The following is a 20,527-nucleotide window of genomic DNA, read 5'->3' as shown; positions in this document are numbered from 1 at the left end:
AGTGAGTCAGTTACAGAAATGAGATTCAAACCCAAGCTATCAGGCTCTGTGTGTGGGTGCCCCATCAGGAAGTGCAGGGCAGTGAGGGGCCCTCGGGGGTATCTCTGTATCGGTGGCAGTAGTGATTTTTGTAGGCCTGTGTCTCTGGGCAGTAGATCAACCAGTATTTTCCCAAACCATAGTCAGTCATTCTACTGCATCCCAAACCTACTCTAGTACAAATTATTTATACACCCGGAGAAACTTGAAGCTGACGTCTTCGGTCTCTCCACTCCTATGCCGATGTCAGGACGTACTCTTACAGTGCTCTGGGATCACAGAGCACACTAAAGGACAACTTCACCTGCCTTGTGGTTCTTTTCTTCCAACGTGTCCTTTGTGCAATGTTTTAGGAATTGGGTATTCTCTCTGTTCAAGACCTCATGCCATTCAGGCAGCGGTTCTCAAACTGCCAGCATCCACAACATCAAGCTAATACAGACCACCAATTTTAGGAAAAAATTTAAGTTTTTAGTATTAAAAACATCATAATTTTTTTTAAAGTAGGCTCCATGCCCAATGTGGAGCCCAATACAAGGCTTGAACTCACAACCCTGAGATCAAGACCTGAGCTGAGGTCAAGAGTTGGACACTTAATCGACTGAGTCACCCAGGTGCCCCAAAACATCATATTCTTTTAAAAAGCTTTTATTATGGAGAAATTCAGACACATATGAAAGCAGAATACTATAATGAACCTCCGCACACCCATCACTCAGTTCGACAGTTATTGACTCATGGCCAATCTTGTTTCAGTGCTACTCCCATCCACTTCCTCTCTCCCATATTGTCCTGCTGCAAATCCCAGAGATCATATCATTCCGTCCATAAATATTTCAGTATGTGTCTCTAAAAGATTCCAATCCTTTCTTTTAACATTACAAAACCATTATCACAACTAACAATATTCATAAGAGTTCCTAAATATCATCAAATATCAAATGTCTAATTGTCTCAAAAATGTTTTTTAAGTCTTTTTTGTTTGAATCAGTATCCAGATAAGGCCTACACATTCCTATCAGAGAGAATATTATTTTAAATAATAGTTATCATTTCACATATTTGGAAGAGGACATCATTCTCAATCTCTTCCCAAGGTAACTGTCCTATTTGGTCAGGTTCTTTACTCCCTACTCCATCCATTTCTTTCGTTACCCTTTATTTTTACTAAGTTAAGCATCCCAACTCAGTTATAGGTCACTAGAAGCAGCATCCAGAGTCTGATGTCTCTTTCCAATGGCCACGGATTCAGAAATGAGAGATTTCTCACTGAAAAACACTTTTGGCCCAATTATAAAACAAAATTCAAAATCCAGATGGATGTATGCTTTAACCTGGGAGACAGGAGCAAAATGGGTCCCTCTCATCCACATGGGCCCTGGAGGGCATTTGTCCAACCTTACAAGAGGTTCTAATCTATGTGCAATAATAGATTCTTCTCCTCTTAGAGTGAAGACAAGTATCGGACAGATATTGGGAGAGAGTCAAATCCACTCAGAGCAGATTGGACCTGGGTTTGGTCTTAGGAAAACAATCTGATGTTAAGGGGCTGAGTGTATCCTTTGGATACTATAGGCCAATGGCAGAATTGATAAGGTATCTGAGACAAATCACCTGTAGACATGCTGTGATGGGCAGAGTCAAGTTCTTATCCAAAGTTGAGGAAGGACCCTCCGCTGGCAGAGGGGAAAGTGGAGGGGTGGGGAGCAGACCACTGGAAAGGGCAGTTAGGAGGACACTGAAAATGTCCAGGCAGGAGGCGCCGTGCTCCTTCTGAAGTCAGGTAGGAAGAGGACCAGACAGAAGGGGAAGGATCAGTACAAGAGAAGAGGGGATCTGGGGACTGATGAGTGGGGAATAAAGAGGGAAGAGGAAGGAATCTCCAGTGCTGGGTTGCTGTGTGAAAAGGAATCCTACACACACACACACACACACACACCCTTCCGAATTACACACACACACACACACACCCTTCCGAATTGCCCATGGCCCTGAAATGGAAAGAGCCAGCTGATCTGTGGATTAGAAAACATACCCCATGTGAAATATCCACTCTGTAGTTAGAGCCACAAGGGTTCTCAACACTGGCTGCACATTAGAATCCCCTGGGGAGTTTGACAATCCTGTGCCCAGGCCCCAGTCAAGCCAGCTGAGTCAGAATCCCTGGGTACTTTTACACTTCTCCCTGCCATCCCCTCCATTAGCGACAGAGGGGATGCTAATGTGCAGCCAGGGCCGAGAACCTCTGGGCCAGGCATGGACAGCAAGGGCTATTTCAGCACAAAATCACCTGCCTGGACTCCTGGTTGGAAGTGTTCACAGTTTGAAGCTTAGCTTGGCTCAGCTTGGACCCCTTGCTTGAGGTGAACCAACCTGACCTTTGGAACACAGCGCTCTGCGCAGAGGCCAGCAAGGACAGCCTGGCAGGGGAACAGGAAAGCTGGGAGCCAGGTGTGTGGCACACGTGCTTCCCTCTGCCTGGGGAAGGTGGCAGTCCTCACACTCCTACATGTCACGTTCGTGCGGGGTATTTGTCAAATGCAGATGCATGGGTCCCACTCCCTGCTAGGGTTAGAAGTCGAGGGTGTGGCCCAGGGATCTGCTGTTGAATGGGTCCCAGGTGACCCTGACAGAGGGCTCACAGCATGCATGCACACACCCCTAGAAGCCCCGAGAGGCCTAAGGGAGCAATGGTCTGGGGGCCCCCATGAGGGACACATATACAGGGCAGGGATTCGCTCTCATCCTGGACCTTGGCCCAGGAGAGCCGGAGCAGTTAGGACAGAGGTATCGCCCAGCAGTAAGTGTTAGAAATGATTAGAGCTTCCATCTCTAAAAATGGTTAAAATTGGATAGTGGGGCACTATCCAGTTGGGGGCTTTCATGGAAAAAAAGTGGACCTTCCCCAAGTTTTCTTTGTATAATAGAAGGTGGAAGTGAAACAGGAAGGGCCCTTGGCTCACTTACTCCTTATTTTCACCAAAAGGGAAACTGGGGGATTTTCCAAGGCTGACTGCTGGCAGCAAGTGCAGGAGCCAGAGTGGGAGCCCAAGAAGCAGCCTCTGGTCTCTCAGAGAACTTCGGTTTCAGGTTTGAGGATTCCTGTACCAGAGGCGCGAATGTTCAGTGTGCACGGGCTTAAAGGTTCCCACCTCTCCTGGTCCTCCCTTAGTCCCTTTCCGTGGGAGGGGAGCCACCCTGCACCCCTCCCACTCTCACCACTAGTTACTGGGGTGACACAGGGGCAGCTGTACCAGAAGAAAAGGAAGCCAGGTTCTGGGCTGCCACCTGCCCAGCAGGCTGCTCTCCCAGCTTTGTTTTTCTTTTCTCTAAGGCAGGAGAGGTTGCAGGAGGCGTGTTCCCTCAGAAAGAAAAGGCACCTGGCCTCCTAATCCCCCAAAGCAGCGGCAGCTCAGGCCCCGAAGCCTCAGGGTCTAGTTCCACTGTCCTCCCTAGAGAAATATGGGAGTGGACTCAGAGAGGCCCAGGCCATGTTTCTGCACTCTCCCCCTTCGAGAAGAGGAAGCCAACACTGCTGTTCCAGAGCAGGCTTTGGTCAGAGGGACAGCACCCTGCACCGGGACAAGAGCCTTTCTCGGAAGAGGTGTCAGTGCTTGCACCCCATACTCCAGAAGTGGGGCTAGGGCTGGTGTGTTAGCCAGCTAAAGCAGCCATACAAACGCCAGACTGGGTGGCTTACATAACAGACATGTATCTCTCTCAGTTCTGGAGGCTTGGGAGAGGCTGGCCCAGCGCAGCAGGGAGAGTACTCAGCTCTTTCTTCACCAGTCCCAATTTTGGACCTCCTCCAAGCATTCTCATCAAAAAACAAAAACGAAAAAACTAATCTGCTCTAAAGTGGGAGTCACCAGGACCAGGAATAATCCAGCCCTGTGGTCAGAAGTCACCGTAGAATCTTTAGATGTGTTACAGGGGAGTTCACATTGAAGCAAAAACTTGAGGAAGTACGTGAGTTAAGTTAAAAGCACAATTTTATATCTTCTTGTCAAACAACTTCACTTGAAGCAACAACTGAAGTATAATTTAATTCAACAGGAAATATCACACTTGGAGGGAAAACATAGAAAAGAAAAAAAAAACCTGAAATTAAAGCCAAACATTCTTTCCAAGGCACAGCACTGACATTTCCAGATTGACAGCAGAATGAGTTTGTTTCCATGAAACAAAATCATGAGTCCAAAGTCGGCCTTTGAAACAGTTTTCCACCTCCTCCCCATTTCTCAAGGCTCAGGGAACGATGCTTGTGGCCTTCCTCAGGGCCAGGTAGCCAGTGACGACGTCGGAGGGCAGCCTCCGGATGTAGGAAAACTCTTCAATGGTGCTGAACCGCAGCTTGCTCTGGGGGTCAGTGTAGTTGGCCTGGGTGGGAAACCGGCACAGAGAAAGGCAGAATGTTGGTGGTGGTGGTAAATATTTGAAGTTCAAGTTTAAAAATTTTTTCCTGTTTTACTTAAAGTGAAGTATCTTCATTTTGTCTTACTCTGTCACCAAGCATGCTAAATTGCTCATTTTGGCAAAGACTTGTTAATCTTCCCAGACTTGAGAAATACTTCAGGGTATGGATGGGAAGAAGAGGAGTAACCACATCAGACACTAGGATTCTTCTGGTGGGTGCTGCAAGGACTACAAGCAACAGTCCAAAACGGAATTCCTGATGATCGGCCCTCCCTGGCCCCTGCCCTCAAACTCCCACCTGCTTCCAACAGATGTTCCAGCTCTGTCCCCCAAGGTGGGAACAGGGGCTTGCCAGGCACCCCCCCCCCCCCCCCCCCCCCCCCCGCTCCAAGCGCTCTCTCCTGCTCTACGCCCTGCCCACGCCACTCCCATGGATGGCTCCCTGGGCTACACCACAGGGCTGCTGGTCCACGCCCCCACCCCCCACCCTCCCACTGGAAGGGACCACCACCCTACAACTGCAACCAAGGTCATCTCTACAACTTGCACTTCTGATCGTGTCATTCCTTGGCGTGAAATCTCTCAGTAGCTCCTCTCAAGTCCTCAGCATGGCTCCTCAGACCCCGCAAGCCAGCCTGGGCCCTCCTCCTTTCCAAACCTCTTCCTCAGCCACACGTCCCTACTCTGGTTCCAACTGCCCTGGCTCTCCGTCCCTCCCTGCATTCATACCCCACTCGCCCTTTCCTGGGGAGGGGCCATCGTGCTCCCTAATCGCCTGCTCATCCTTCAGGGCTCAGACCCCAGTCATCTCACCAGGGAAGGCTCATCTGCTCCCCCACTCTCCCCACATCTGTCTCCTGTAGAATGCTTATCTCTCTTGCTTTCACGTTTATTATCTGCATGACTCTCTGAGTGAGGTCTAGGCTGAGAGGCTCCATGGGGCAGGAACCCTGTGGTTTGCTTATCATGGCATCCCTGTTCCTAGTGCAATGCAGAGTGCCCCGTGGGCCTTCAGCTCATGTTTGTACAATGAGGAAGGAAGGAACAAATGAACAAATGGAGGATCAGGACAATCACATAAAAGAGAACTCATTTCTCACTGACATCAAAATTCTCTTTTGGTCTGTATTCCCCACATGCAAAATGGAGAAAAAAAATTCACTTACTATATACCCCAAGTCACATGGCTTTTACAGAGTTTGAAACAGAAACCATGAGGGTGAGTCACTTGGAACTCCTTTAAAAAATTATAAAAGATGCCATTAAAGTCTAGACAGATAACGTCCAGTTACTGCAGTGCGGACCGTCTGTGTGGACCCCGCCGGGCGGCAGTGCTGTGTCACCGAAGATGGGAGGGGAGGCCGCAGAAGCAATAGCTGAGGGGAACTTAGTCACAGGGTTCTCACACTCTATACAAAGTCCTCAATTCTGCCTCAGGGGATCTCCCTAAGGTAGTTAACATCTGCGTGGCAGGAAAAGGAGATTATTCCTCAAGATTAATTAAAGCTTTCCAGAAAATAAAACCTTGATCCTTTGGCTTCATCTAGATCTTGCCTTTCTGTCCCACATTTCCTTTAACGACCATAATATTAAGGAAGGCTTACACGGAAAAACAGCAACAAGCCCCTCTGGAGAACTGGCCACGAGGCAGTCAGAAGTGCGGACCCGCAGGAGAGGCCCCCCTGCAGTTGCAAGCAGGGGGGCAGGCCTGCACAGCTGGCTTTGATCATCTGGCCTCCAGAGAGGAACCAGCTCCGGCCTGGCCCCATTTCTGTGGCTGCCTCACTCCCACCACCAAACTGTGCAGCGCTGGCCCGCCCAAGTTCAGACCTCACTGCCAGGAAGGCTGCTGAGTAAATAAGGCTCAATACAGAGATACTCTGGCACCACAGAACGGTTACCAACGAAAGTTCACGCAGACCGGACCTGACCTAGTATTCTGAACAGGAGGGAGGATGCCAAGTGACACCCCAGAGTTGAACAAGGAAAAAACTGCACCCCTCCAGTCTGCCCTCCTCTGGCTTCCAGCCCCAGAGGAGCAACAAAGGCCACCTTCCCGTAGGGTGGCAGTCATCGGTTCCAAGGCCTCCCTTGCCACGAGGTGACAGGCAGCACTCGTTGCTCTCCCCGTCTCACCCGGAGCCACGGTTCTTTCCATAGCTTTGGAACAAGGACAACACACAGATGTGACCGCACCTGCCTTCCTGCCATGCCCACGCACGGGGGGCGGACAGCTACTTGGCCGGCCAGGAACAGGTGCGTCCGTGTAAACATGAGCGGGGCTTTATTTTTTAATTATGCAACTTTAATTTACACAAGTAACAAATGGACACATTCTCCTCTTAAAAAAAAGAAAGAGAAAACATTATTAATAAGACTCAAGTCCCCTTTTCCAACCATCTACCATCCAAAAGTCCTTGCCTTTCCCTGAGGAAACCACTGTACGCGGGCACCCTTCCAGACCTTGTTTGTGTATACCCTTACACACCTATATAAACACAACAGGGAAACTACCCACTATTTTTTTGTGACTGTGTGTGGGTTTTTGCTTAAGTGGTAGCATGCTGCTTATGCTGCCTTGCACCTTTCAGTAAATGATGCGTCTTGGAAGTTTATACCTGTGGTTACATACACATCAAGCTCACAGACTAGTATGAAATCATCCCTACCCCCAAGCCCTGGCTGACTGACCTTTATTGTGTTCCCAATATTTTGTTCATAATTCCATTTTCTCATAATCATTTCTGCATGAAGCTCCTTGTACACACTATTTCTCTAGGGAGCTGCCTAGAAGGCAAATTGCTGGGTCATAGGCTTTAGCTTTTCTGTCTCAACAGGTACTGCCAGATGTCCTCCAAAGAATCCAGACTAATGTATTCCCACCTCAAAAGGGCCGTGAATTGAGGATATCTGTTCCTCTGTGTTGATGATGTTTATAATCAAACACCTTCCTTTCTTCCCTGCTCATGAGCCTTTTTCCTAATTATCAGTGAGACTATCTACTTACTGCTCATCTGTATGTCCTCCTTGTAACTGTCTTCATATCCTTTTAGCCAGTCCTCCTATAGGATTGCCTTTCAATGATTTGGTAGCATTCTTTGTATATTCGAAATTTCTTAATTCTTATATACAATGGCGCCAGAGGTTTTAGGTTACATATGACATGACAAGTCCTTGCCTGTGGCATAAAGGGGCCTGGAACAATGCTTCTCAAAGTGATTCTCGTGCCTCCTAATGTGTGCAAGTCACTGCGCTAGCAGATGAGCTGCCCAGCGGCGAGGATAAGCTACCTTGTAAGGGACCACCTAAGTCTGCCCATAAGCCACGGCCTCTCCAAGGAGGAATGTCCATCTGGGGCTGGAACAGAACAACTGCTCCCACACTAGCTCTCCTGCTATAAACAATTATTAAAATGGGTGAAATAGATGAGGTGACTATTTTCAGGCAGTAGACAAGAGATCGTGTAAGACCACAACACTCCTCATAAAGGTGAAGTTCCTCTGAGGTTAGAAAGAGATACGTGCCCTGAAATGGATGGCAGAAGAACCCATGACACACACACACATGTGCACGCACAAACATGCACACGCACGCCATGTTACAGTACCTCTACTCTCCCTTGTTGTGTTTTACGATCACTGTATTTAAGGCTGTATGTTAAAAAGTTTGTAGTACAGGGGCACCTGGGTGGCTCAGTCAGCTAAGTATCCAACTCTTGATCTCAGCTCAGGTCTTGATCTCAGGGTTGTGGGTTCAAGCCCCACATAGGGCTCCACACTGGGCATGGAGCCTACTTTAAAAAAAAAGTTTGTAGTACACAGAGGAGTCTGTGCTTTGCAGAGGAGAAGCTACAACGAAAGTTCGCGCAGACCGGACCTGACCTAGTATTCTGAACAGGAGGGAGGATGCCAAGTGACTGATTCGGAGAAAATAACATTATTTTCCAAAATAGAAGAAAAACTCAAATCTTTCCCAGCACAAAATGTGTATCATTGGTTTAGTCAGTTTGTTACAAAAGTTTGCAGTCATACATTTTCATAAAAATGTAAAGCATTTAAATGATATGTATAAGTCTTAAAAAGTGAAGTGTTCCATTTTGGTTTAACTGTATTTTTAAAAGTACAATCATCTCTAAAATATGAGAAATTTTAAAAATTTCAGCAGTAAAAAAAGAAATCATTTCTTTCTTGTCATCTCACATGTTAACAAGCAGAGGAAGGGGAGGTTAAAGCTGGGTCTCCCACTTTCTGGAGCAATCTTCCCTCCGGGCTGCCCACGCGGAGGCCCCCGGTGTTGGCCACTCTACGATAAGCATGTAAGCGCTTCAGCACGAACCCACTACCTGTTTGAAGTACGCAGGCTCCAGGCTGGGTCAGGGGCAGCCCGTATCACCCCTGTCTAAATGGCACTGTGAAATCTCCCTTCCAGCTCAGCGCTATGAGACCCAGAGATGTAACTATACTCACAAGAAGACCGGAAACATCAGAATACTTCTTAGCCGGTTTAAAGGAGGGAGGAGCGTCGATACTGAAGTCTGGGGGGGAGGGGGGGGGCGGGAAAGAAAGAAGATAACTCAGCTGGCTTTAAAATATTCAGATCCCTTCCCTTTTTTCTCCAAAAATGCTGTTTGATAATATTTCTGAAATGTTTACTCTGTGATTAAGTCCTCCCAGAATTCTCTGGAGGAGGAATGCAGTACGTCAGAGACCAAGCGCAGGCTCTGGATTGAGCTCTGCCCCATCCCTGGGGCCCCTCTACGCCAGAAGAACCCCCGGAGAACTCATCTGCCCACAGGCCACTCTCACTGCCACAAGCTACACAGGCTGTGGGCGATGCCGAAGGACCCACTAATTGGATCTGAGCATCCGGACACCGGAATGCCCACACCCAGACCCTGACTAGCTCACTCCTCACCCATCTGAGTCACCCCCATGAAAGATGTGCTGTGGGACAGGAGACGGAGGGAACTCTGACCCGAATTTTCCAGTGAGGATGAACAGAACACGGCACAGTGCTTTACACAGACGTGCAAATACTACAGCGTAAAGCATTTACTCTGACAAACAATGGCACAGAGTTAGCCTTTAAGACGGTTGTTGGAAAGCCTCCTAAATCTTGGGCAACCCTGTTCTTGGAAAGAACATTTTAAGTGCAGACTCCTGAATAAGAGGTTTGTCTGACAGAAACACCAGTGTTATCATATCAGGACCGATTTCTCCAGATTGACATGTTACCGGTGCCACTAACAACCACACACCCACGATGACACAAACAGGTTTGGCACACAGCTGTGTGCACATCTCTCCTAAGGCTGATGCACTGCTCCGATCCCTGAGCGACAAGCCGTTTCCTCCACTAAGTCAAACACAGGCAAGCCACGTAGGTTTGTTACAAGTTCCTACTCTGAACATTATAAACACACGAAGGCTCTAGACGGCTCACAGTTAGGATCGTTCAGTTGCCACGGCAATGCCCTTTCAGCAGCGAGGATCTGTTTCAGGTTCTTCCAGGTTCTGTTCTTCTTGCCAGCGACCGCGCCACCGTGGCCAGAGTGCTGGCATGAAAGACGTGGAGAAGAAACAGAAATCAGCAGAGGCTATCATTTCGGGATCTGAAGGATGCTTACTCTTAACCGTAACACAGCCCTCATTCTGTCAGCTTATCTGTACCCCGAAGGGCTGGGTTTTTTTTTAAGTATTACACTGTACACTTCAATCTTATAAAAACACAAAGCTTTTGGATTATCAAAACCCATGAGGTAGTTGGTCATGGAGCAGAAATAAAAAGGGGTTTTTTTTTGTTGTCCTTTTTTATAATCCATAGAAAAATCACATCCTTTATTGGATTAACTTTAGAGAATTCACTCTGAATTCCCCATTACTTTAAAATAAATTTATTCCAAAGTTAGATTTAAAACTCATGACCACATCTCTCAACTCCCTTCTGAGGGCAGGTCACTGCCTGGCAAATTATGGGAGATGCTGGAAAACCCAAATAAGCCTCAGTCATGGCATGGCAAGCCCTCTGGAAATTTCTTTTCTTTTTTGTTCTATAAAAATGATAAAATAAAATGGAAAAGAATACCAAAATCTGTGGCAGGCACTAGTAATACTGTATTTTTAAAACCAATGGGGAAAAAAAAAAAAGACTTCTAATGACGTCATATGAGTCTCTGGAATTATTATAGCTCTCAAGAATGAAAGGAAGCGTAGCCTATTTCTACTTTACAGCCACATAAGCTAGATTTACTTAAACTAATGAGGAGAACTCCCCTTTTAATTGTTTTAAGTCCCATAAAACTTATGTAAGCCCAATGAAAAGGGATGGTGAACAACCAGGGAAATGACCCACCCTCCAAATACTATCCTTTAACCGGTTCCACGAGGAGCACCAAAATCCTGGGGAACCAGCCCACTGGGTGAGCAACGGGAAGGGCTCTCCTCCTGTCCCCACCCTCTCCTAACAGCCCCGGGCACAGAAGGTGGTGACTTGGACTGACAGAGAAAGGGACACCAGTGCCACCCGGGCTGCAGGCCCAGCAGGATCAGAGGCTAGGGTGTGGCTGTTTGGTTTTTTCATTTATAAAACACCTTAGAAGCTTACCACAAAGTTTGGATCCTTAAATGGCAATGGCTTAGCAGCTTTCTCCATAGGTCCCGTGCTGAAATCGGAGGGCACCATCTTATTCTCACTCATGGCTTCCATGCTGATACCCTTAAAATATAATGAATAGTCTGAGGTCGGTTTCTTCTAGCTGAGGTCCCTAACTCGGCGCCCAAAAAGACTGAAGAGGATACCACGGGACATGCGAAGGAAGACGGTGCCACAGAGCCCTCGCAGGTAGCCTGCACCGAAAGGGCATGACAGACTGGGAGAGACAGCCGGGACCCCAGCTGCCATGCTTCCTGATTCCCCCAGGCGCCAAGCAGTAGGGGTGTGTGTCCTCCCTGAGCCAGCTCATTGAACTCTGACAACTGCTGTTACCCCCAGTTTTCTGAAGAGAAAATTGAGGCTCAGGGGTATGGGTTCAAGGCCACACAGTGATTACCCCTGGATTCAAACCCAGGCGGGGCCAATTCCAAAGCCCTCACCATCTCCACAACACAACCTCGTGCCTACTCCTGCTGATCTTGTTAAACTGCCTTAAAACACTGAGACAAAAAAAAAAAAAAAAAAAAAAAAGGCCAGCCCCTGTAAGGGTGTCTGTCATCAGCCAGAGAACCCAGGCTGCAGCTCTTCTGCTCCAGGCAAGCAACGGGATGCAGGCATTCTGAGGAAGGAGAGGACAGGGAGAGGGGGCCGCGCGGTCACGGGTCAGCTGGCTGCAGACAGAGCGCCCCGACAAGCAGGCTAAATGCTTTAAAACAAAAAAACCTTTCAAGTTCACCATTACCAAGAAAAAACAAGCCAAAGTAAGACATCGCTTCTGATTTTTAATGCAATTTCCAGTCTTCCCAGACTGCAATAAATTCTTAATGGATATGTAATTTACATACAGTGAAAGGCACAGATCTCAAGTGTAGGTTTCGTGAGTTTTGCCAAATCTTTACACTTGTGTAATCTGTGTCCCTACGGAGATAAAGAACATTTCCGTCATCCCAGAAAGTTCCCTCATGCCCCGTCCTAGTCAGTACCTTCCACCCTCAGGGGCAACCGCTGTTGTGATTGCTACCACGCCACATTTGCCCCTTTTACAACTTCATGTAAAGGGAATCTGACAGCATGTACTCGTGTTTGGCATCTTTAGTTCAGCAGAGGGTTTTTAAGATCTCTCCATGTTGCTGCAGAGGTCAGTAATTTGTTGCACTGTGTCTGCGCGCACTCGGCAGAGCGGTATCCCGCCGTGCGGAGGTGCCACAATTTGTTTATCCATTTGCTCTGGATGAACACGGGCAGCATTTTCAGTCTTCAGCTGTTATAAATAACGCTGCTGTGAACATTCTGTACCAGGCTTTGTGTGGCCCTGTGTTTGCACTTCTCTTGGGTAAATACCTAGGAGCGGAATGGTTGCGTGATAGGGTAAGTGTATGTTTAACATTATAAGAATCTGCCAAGTCGTCTTCCTAAATGGTGGCCCTCTCTGACACTCCGGGCAGCAATGTAGGAGAGTGCTGGGGGGGGGGGGTGTACACCATTACCCCCACCCCCACCCCTGCAGTGACACGGGGGCCACTCACTTCACTGCAGTAGTTCTTCAATGGTCTCCTCTCAAACACCTTCCCAGACGCTTTCCCAGGGTCTCTGCACGTGGGCCTGTGCACCTCCTCGGTCCACACCACCTCTTTTGTCTGGCATGCCCCTCAACTCATCCCCCCTACCCTGCATGATCTTTCCAAAGCCCAGCTCAACGTCAACTCTGTAAGAACTAAGAGGCCTTCAATTTCTCACTTTTCCCACCGTCCACAGCCACAAGTGTTCTTGTGTCTCTCTCTCCTCTCGCACTCCCTCCCCCCTCTCCCAGCCGTCCTTCCCACTGTCCTCAGCCCTTATCTGGCACCTTCCTCAGCTCCCAGCCCTAGAGGAGGGGCTCTGCAGTGCACACCTGGCCCACTCCCTTCTCTCCAGCACAGGCAGGAGGCACTCTTAAAGGCAGGCTTGATGGGGTGCCCCTCCTTTACAGCGGGCCAGTGGGCCTGACGGACCTTGAGGTTAGAAACACATCCTGGCCTCCTCTCCAGCCTTACCTTTCACTACCCTTCCTTCCTGCATTTTGTATTTTCTGGTACAAAATCCATTGAGTCATTTTCTATATGGCACAAATAGTTCCCAATTTCCCCATTTTCATTTATGCTTAACTAAGATTATTTTCATTGGGATTAGTCCATGCCAGTTTTAATTTTATAACAAAGATTAGATCTAGCACTATGTACATACTTTTTATTGCCCTTGTAATTTTTCCTTCATGGTCGTGGCATTTCTGCCAGATACATGTATCCTGGGAGGCCCAATTTGATGAGGAAAATTTGATTTTCCCATCACATTTAATCAATAACCAACATTACCTTGTAGAGTTTTAGCCAGCTATCAATTTATTTTGGGTTGACTAGTTGTAAGACTAATATCTACTATAAATTAGATATATTGATGGAGAGTTTGTATTTATGTCTTAGTCAAGGAAAAAATCGCAGCTTTATGAAACAGGAATAACAGACCAGCAGAAGGAGAGACAAGAGAGAGAGGTGAGCAACCAAGGGAAGAGAGAGCCTCAGAGCGGTTGCGCATCCTGCCTCACCGCGTGGCTGGGTCTTCCATTCCCTGCATCAAACTTGATCAGAAACTACTGTCATGTGTATCCTGAGGAGGAGCACAGACGGAATGAGGGGAGGCTAGAGCGAAGCCTGTGCTACTGGACTGAAATCAGAGGTTCCCAGTGTGGACTCACAGCTTTAACCCAGCTCAGGCAGAGAAACAGAGAAACCGATACAGAGAGTATGGGGGAGGGGGGCACACCCCCCCCCCATCCTTCCTAGCTCTCTCCAGAGACAGCTGGAAACAAGAACAGGCACACCTGTGCTCAGATCCTGGTTTCTAAATGTGATTCTCCAAGAACCACTGATCCTTAAAAAAGTAGCTAGTTCTAGGGCTGGGGCAGGAAAGTACAGGATGAGCCTTGTGGTTCGAGAAAGTAAGAAAATAGCTGTATCAGGCAGCTAGGGCTGCCCTGACAAAATACCACAGACTGGGTGGGTTAAACAACAGACATGTATTTTCTCACAGCTCTGGAAACTCCAAGTCCAGATCAAGGTGTCAGCGGGGTTGGTTTCTCCGGAGGCCTGGATCTTTGGCTTGTAGACGACGGTCTTCTTGCTGTGTCCTCACACGGCCTTTCCTCTGCACACTCCCCTCCTTGGTGTCTCTTCCTCTTATATGGACAACAGTCATATTGGATTAGGGCTCCACCTTTATGACCTTATTTAACCTTAATTACCTCTGTTACAGCCCTATCTCCAAATACAGTAATGTTCTGAGGTGTACTGGGGGCTAGGACTTCATATGAATCTCGAAGGGACACAATTCAGTTCATAACAGTTCACAACAGCACTCAGAAAACGATGGGGGTCTATTAAAGCACATCGAAGCCAGTTTGAAGAAGTTCCCACTAGCAAAGGACAATCTGAACAACAAAACAAATAACCCTGATCCAGAACATATAAAGAACTGTTATCACTCAACAACAACAAAAATTCTATTTTAAAAAGGGCAAAGGAGGGGCGCCTGGGTGGCACAGCGGTTAAGCGTCTGCCTTCGGCTCAGGGCGTGATCCCGGAGTTATGGGATCGAGCGCCACATCAGGCTCCTCCGCTATGAGCCTGCTTCTTCCTCTCCCACTCCCCCTGCTTGTGTTCCCTCTCTCGCTGGCTGTCTCTATCCTGTCAAATAAATAAATAAAATCTTTAAAAAAATAAAATAAAATAAAATAAATAAATAAATAAATAAATAAATAAATAAATAAAATAAAAAGGGCAAAGGATTTCAATCAACATTTCTTCTTCTATGGCCAACATAAAAGATGCTCCGCATCGTCAAAACTACAATGAGGTGTCACTTCGCACCCACTGGGACGGCCAGTCACAGACAAGAATGTGTCAGCCAGGGTCTGGAGAGACTGCAACCCGCACGCGTTGTTTGTGAGACAGTAAAAGAGTGTGGTCACTTTGAAAAACAGTTTGGTGTTTCCTCAAAATGTGAAACATAGAATTATCATGTGACCTAATAATTCAACTCAAGAGAATTAAAAAAATAAGTCTATGCAAAAACGTGCACATTCATAGAAGTATTTCCTATAATAGCTAAGACGTGCAAACAACCCACCTGTCCGTCAACCGATGAATACACGAAGTGTGGTCCATCCGCACAATGGCAGATTCATTCAGCCACAGAGGGAATAAAGGACTGACCCACGCAACAACACGGATAAGCCCTGAAAATACTATGATAACTGACGGGCGCCTGGGTGGCGCAGTCGGTTAAGTGTCTGGCTCTTGACTTCAGCTCGGGTCACGATCTCAGGGTCATGAGATCAAGCCCCTACATTGGACTCCACACTCAGAGCAGAGTCGGCTTGAGTTTCTCTCCCTCTCCTTCTGCTCCTCCTCACACTCTCTCTAATAAATAAATACATCATAAAAAAAAGGGAAAGAGAATATTACGGTAGTTGAAAGCAGACATAAAAGGCCATTCTCATGAGGTAACTACAGCAAAGATCAGAGGTAGCGCCTCAGAGGAAGGGCGACGGGAGTGACTGCGAATAGGCAGAGGGTTTCTTTTTGGGGTCATGGAAATACTCTGAAATTAGATGATGGTGGTGGTTACACAATTTGCAATACTCTAGGAGCCACAGAAGTGCACATCTTAAGAGGATGAATTTTATGGTATGTGAATTATAACTCAATAAAGCAGTTACAAATAAACAAATTTATGGATGAATGAATAAAGCTAGTCTCAAAGTATCTCCCCACAGGATACTTCAATACGAACAGGAAAATAATTTCACAGTGGAGAGACCTAGCAGACACCACCTTACTCAGTGCTCAAAGCTAACGGTGGTGGTAATAGAACACAGGCCATCGTGTGCCATGATACGATGCACTGAGAAGGGGACAGCGTCACTTCTGTACCCTTGCCAAGAATGTATTACCCATATCTGATCATGAGGAAATATCAGACAAGCCCAAATTGAGGAACATTCTATAAAATAAGTGACCAGTACTCTTCCAAAGTGTCAGGCCGTGAAAGATAAAGACCAAAGAACTGTTCTACATAAAAAGGAAGCTAAAGACACATGGTAACTGAACACAACACATGATCCTAGATGGATCCTGGACCCGAGCAAAGACAAGAACACGGTCAGCATTAGGGGTCAGCATTGCTTCAGTGTTAATTCCCTAAATTTGATGGCTGTACTATTGTTACATAGGAGAATGCCTTTGGTGTAGGAAATCCACACTGAAATATCTAGAGCATTAAAAAAAAATACAGTGGCCAAGAGAAACCTCTCCCCTGGGGTACGCCCAGCTGCTAACCAGACAGCAAATGAGCCAGGGGCTCCACGGACCTCAAGAGGAAGCTACAGCTGGCATGCGGGTCAGGAAGAGTGACTATCACCGGCTCTCCCAAGAGGCTGTGGTTCAGGGGCAAAGGAGGAAGCCTTGCTCACTGGCTGGGAGGCACATGAGATGAGCAGGTCTAAGGAAACCAGCCAGTGTCAGAAGAAGCAAAGTGGTCTTTTCCGCAAGGAATCGAGCAATTCGTAAGGGTGGCCATGGGACTACTCAGTGAGGAGCAGGCCAGTGGGCAGGGACCATGAGGAGGCTGGCCTACAGGTGGCCTCAAGTACGTGAGAGAGAGAAAGACAGCCCTAAAAACTACACAGCAAGCATCATGCCCGAACAGAAAAGCCAGACCGCTAGGGACAACTCAGGGGAAACAGGCAGAAAGTAAGAGGTTTCCCAGGGCCAGATACATTTAAGCTTCAACTTTACTGTTGCAGTTTTTCATAAAGAAAATGACTGCTTATATAATGTTTCCATCTGGGAGAAAATAAGCAAACGGAACTGCTCACGAAGCAAGGGGAAGATCCCAGAGGGGAATGGGGAAGCAGGCCCCAGGCCCCGACAGTGACTACGGAACACACCCAGCTGGCAGCCACCAACCTCAAGCAACAGCCTTGGCTCTTCCTCCCGTGCAGGAAGGGCACAGAGACTGCATCTCTCCCCTTCTCTGGAGGCCCCTTCCCTGATTCCTAGTGGGTAAGCTCCAAGTGCTGTGTGCACACTGAAATCCTAGGAAGGAATCAGGGCACTCTTTGATATAGGCTGTTCCCAGGCCCCAGGGAGAGACAGGAGAACGCCGGCAGGCAGAAAGGCCTCGCTGAGATTGGGGAGGCGATGCTGCCCTGAAGGCCACCAAGAGAAGCAGGTACCTCTGCAAGTGTGTGTGGGCTGGGAGGTCTGGGAGCTCTGCCAGGGGAGAGGACGCGCCGTCAGACAGGTGTGTCTGCTGGGAGGAAGGGGAAGGTGTGCGAGAGAGTGCCAGAAGTGTGCATCGCCATTCCGGGCAGCATGCCAGAGAAGCAGCAGCAAGGGATGGAGAGGATGTGCTCAAGCACTGAGTTTCAGAGCGGTCCCCTCCTGTTAATTTGGTCCCTCCATCCTCTGTCCTTCCCGGTCAGCAGGGCCAGTGAGGAGCCATGCTGAAGAAGGGGCAGAGAAAGGAAGCCATCCCAACAAGAACTGAGCCCCATCATTCCAGAGCTGCATCCTGCCTGAGAAACAGTGAGGACTCTCCTCCCTCTCAGACCAGGACCCAAAAGTACACCCCCACCCCCCCACCCCCCCGGGGTCCAGAACTGGGTGTTGTGCCATTCCTTCCTCCTTAACCCCACCCTGCATAATACTGCACCCTCCTTCTTCCACACCCTGGGCTTTAGCGGGGCTGAGACTCTGGTGCCTATTAGCCACGGGATGAGGGAGCAGCCTTCAGTGAAACGGAGGATCAAGATCAAGTCTGTGAGGCTGGAACGCAAGAAAATAAAATTTTAAATGATGTAGTTTCCACATTACTAAGCCACTGTTTACACCAGGAGACTTTATGAGATGAACCATCCCATTCCCAAGACATGAACACCCTACAAAGAGGAGAGAAGTAACACTTAGCATTCAGGGCTGTCCCCTCTTTGGAGCTCAAGAAGGGATGATGCAAGTCCCAGGGAGGAGAAACCTGGCCCTATCAAAGCAGCACATGCCTACCTCTAACAGAGACTGCAGTCCGCAAGGCCTCCACTCGCCAAATAAACAGCTTCACCTCTCCCGACAGCAACCTGCATAACTGACTCAGGCGTGAGGATAGTGTGGTCACAGATTAATGCCCTTTGTCTTGTCACTGAAAAATCAAATGCCCAGTTACATCAATCTAACAGTATTCTAGAATAAAGTCGCTGAGCCTAATCTAGAACTGCAGTATTGTAGTGGGGTGACATAAAACAGAACTGTGAGAAGCAACCTAAATATTCGATAAAGTCAAATAAGAGCACTCAATTCCTTGAGAAGCCTGTCAACATAGGGAGATTCATGAAATAATGCTGAGTGCACAAAGTTATATATCGAGGACACTCATGAAAAACTATCTCAAGGTAGAAAACACAAATTATAATACTTGTCAGGGAAGAAGTGGGTGACTTTTTATGTCCACTTTAAAAACAGAAAAAAAGGGGGGGGCCTGGCTGGCTCAGTAGATTCAGTCCAGCTCTTGATTTCAGCTCAGATCTCAGGGTCGTGAGAACAAGTCCTCCACTGGCTCAACGTTCAGAGGGGAGTCTGCTTGAAATTCTTTCTCTGCCCCTCCACCTACTCATGCACATGGGAGCGCTCTCTCTCAAAATAAATAATTTTTAAAAAATAGAAAAAAGGAACTTCTAAAACTAACATTATGATTTTTTTTAAAGCTGGGGTAGGGTCACCTGGGTAGCTCAGTTGGTTAAGGATCTGACTCTTGATTTTGGCTCAGGTCATGATCTCAGGATCCTGGTATGGAGCCCTGCATCAGACTCCGCGCTCACCTCAGAATCTACTTGGGATTCTCTCTCTCTCCTTCTGCCCCTCCCCCCACTTGTGCCACTCTCTAAAATAAATAAATCTTTTCAAAACAAAACAAAACACAGAGGTTTAAGAATTAAATGAGATAGGGGTGGGACACCTGAGTGGCATAGTCCCTTAAGTGTCTGTCGCTGGGGTAAATCCCAGCCCCACCTCCCACCTCAGGCTCCTTGCTGGGAGGGGAGCCTGCTTCTCCCTCTGCCTGCCACTCCCCCTGCTTGTGCGCTCTGACAAATAAATAAAATATTATAAATAAATAAAAAAGTAAGATGGGGGGCCTGTCTGGCTCCTTCAATGGAGCTTGAGACTCTTAATCTTGAGGTTGTTAAATTCGAGCCCCATGTTGGGTGTAGAGATTACTTAAAAAAATACAATCTTAAAAAAAAAAAGAATTAAATGAGATAGTACTTAGAAAGTGCTTAGGGGGGCGCCTGGATGGCTCTGTTGGTTAAGCGTCTGCCTTTGGCTCAGGTCATGATCCCTGGGTGCAGGGATCCAGCCCTGCGTGGGGCTCTCTGCTCAGCGGGAAGCCTGCTTCTCCCTCCGCCTGCTCTTCCCCCTGCTTGTGCTTTCTCTGTCACATAAATAAATAAAATCTTGGGGAAAAAAAGGTGCTTAGAACAGTGCCTGGGACAGTGCTCTCCTATTGCTTAAAATAAAATGCAGGAGCCAAGAAAAACACTAATCTAACCAAATCACTCCTCTGCAGAAAATCCTTTGCTCGAATTGTGGAGCCTAGATTACCCAGATGCCATGGGGTCTGTGCCAGGCACTGTGTTCAGGGATTTCCGACCATGATCTCATGGAATCCTTTTACCAACACCATGGAGTAAGACCAAACCACTTTGGGACAGGGAAACTGAGTGTCAACAAAGTACTTTTCTGAGAATGAGGGAAGCCATCAGTATCAATACATCCTGTATTCCTCCATTTTTAGGATATTAGGGCGCTCTGCACCTCACGGACACTCGGCACACGTCTGTAGAAAGGACGAAGGTGAGACACGCTGACTTGTGCAAGACTGAAACTCACAGAAAAGTCCCAGGCCTCAACCTAAACGCGACGGGAAGGGACGATCATTCTACTAAGTCAGTAATAACATCCCCACCTCTCCTGCTTTCAAGGACAATGCAGCGCGGGTGGTGCTTAAACCAAAGTCCACTTGTCCACACCAAGGAAAACCTTTCATTTGCACGAGTGATCTGCATCCACGAGGCCAGATTCAAGGGCCCTGCCCCGCCTTGCGCACGCGCCCTCGCCCCGCCCCGCACGGCCTCGCGCACGCGCAGCCTGACGAGCCGCAGCATACCTGCGTAAAGCTGGAGGCGGACACTTTTTTCTTCTTACTAGCGCTGTAACCGCCAGCGCTGCTGCAGTTGTGGGAAGGACTGGCTGGCCTTTTCTTGCTGTTCCGGGCTATCGCCGGAGTGGAAGTGGTGGCCACAATTGGAATTTGAGCCGCCATTCCTATCCTGAAT

The 20,527-nt window shown here is 47.9% G+C and overlaps 1 protein-coding gene across 6 annotated transcripts; it reads right to left on the bottom strand.

Moving 5' to 3' along the window:
* Positions 1-4,013: 4,013 nt before the first annotated feature.
* Positions 4,014-20,514, bottom strand: INO80C (INO80 complex subunit C). 6 transcript variants are annotated; one of them, XM_026496190.4, is made up of 6 exons: positions 18,204-18,336; positions 14,171-14,317; positions 11,059-11,169; positions 9,898-10,009; positions 8,922-8,989; positions 4,014-4,419 (listed from the first exon to the last, which is right to left on the bottom strand). In XM_026496190.4, exons 3-6 carry the CDS (start codon positions 11,158-11,160, stop codon positions 4,288-4,290), a joined length of 414 nt encoding a protein of 137 aa, XP_026351975.1. In that variant the 5' UTR covers positions 11,161-11,169; positions 14,171-14,317; positions 18,204-18,336; the 3' UTR covers positions 4,014-4,287. The 6 variants fall into 6 exon arrangements, with proteins under 6 accessions (XP_026351975.1, XP_057169112.1, XP_026351974.1 ...); XM_057313129.1 differs by lacking the exon at positions 18,204-18,336 and adding an exon at positions 15,268-17,720; XM_026496189.4 differs by lacking the exons at positions 14,171-14,317; positions 18,204-18,336 and adding an exon at positions 20,359-20,514.
* Positions 20,515-20,527: the final 13 nt, after the last annotated feature.

The sequence above is a fragment of the Ursus arctos genome, unplaced genomic scaffold, assembly GCF_023065955.2.
Source record: "Ursus arctos isolate Adak ecotype North America unplaced genomic scaffold, UrsArc2.0 scaffold_17, whole genome shotgun sequence".
Lineage (NCBI taxonomy): Eukaryota > Metazoa > Chordata > Mammalia > Carnivora > Ursidae > Ursus > Ursus arctos.
This window is presented reverse-complemented; position numbering and strand designations above follow the sequence as displayed.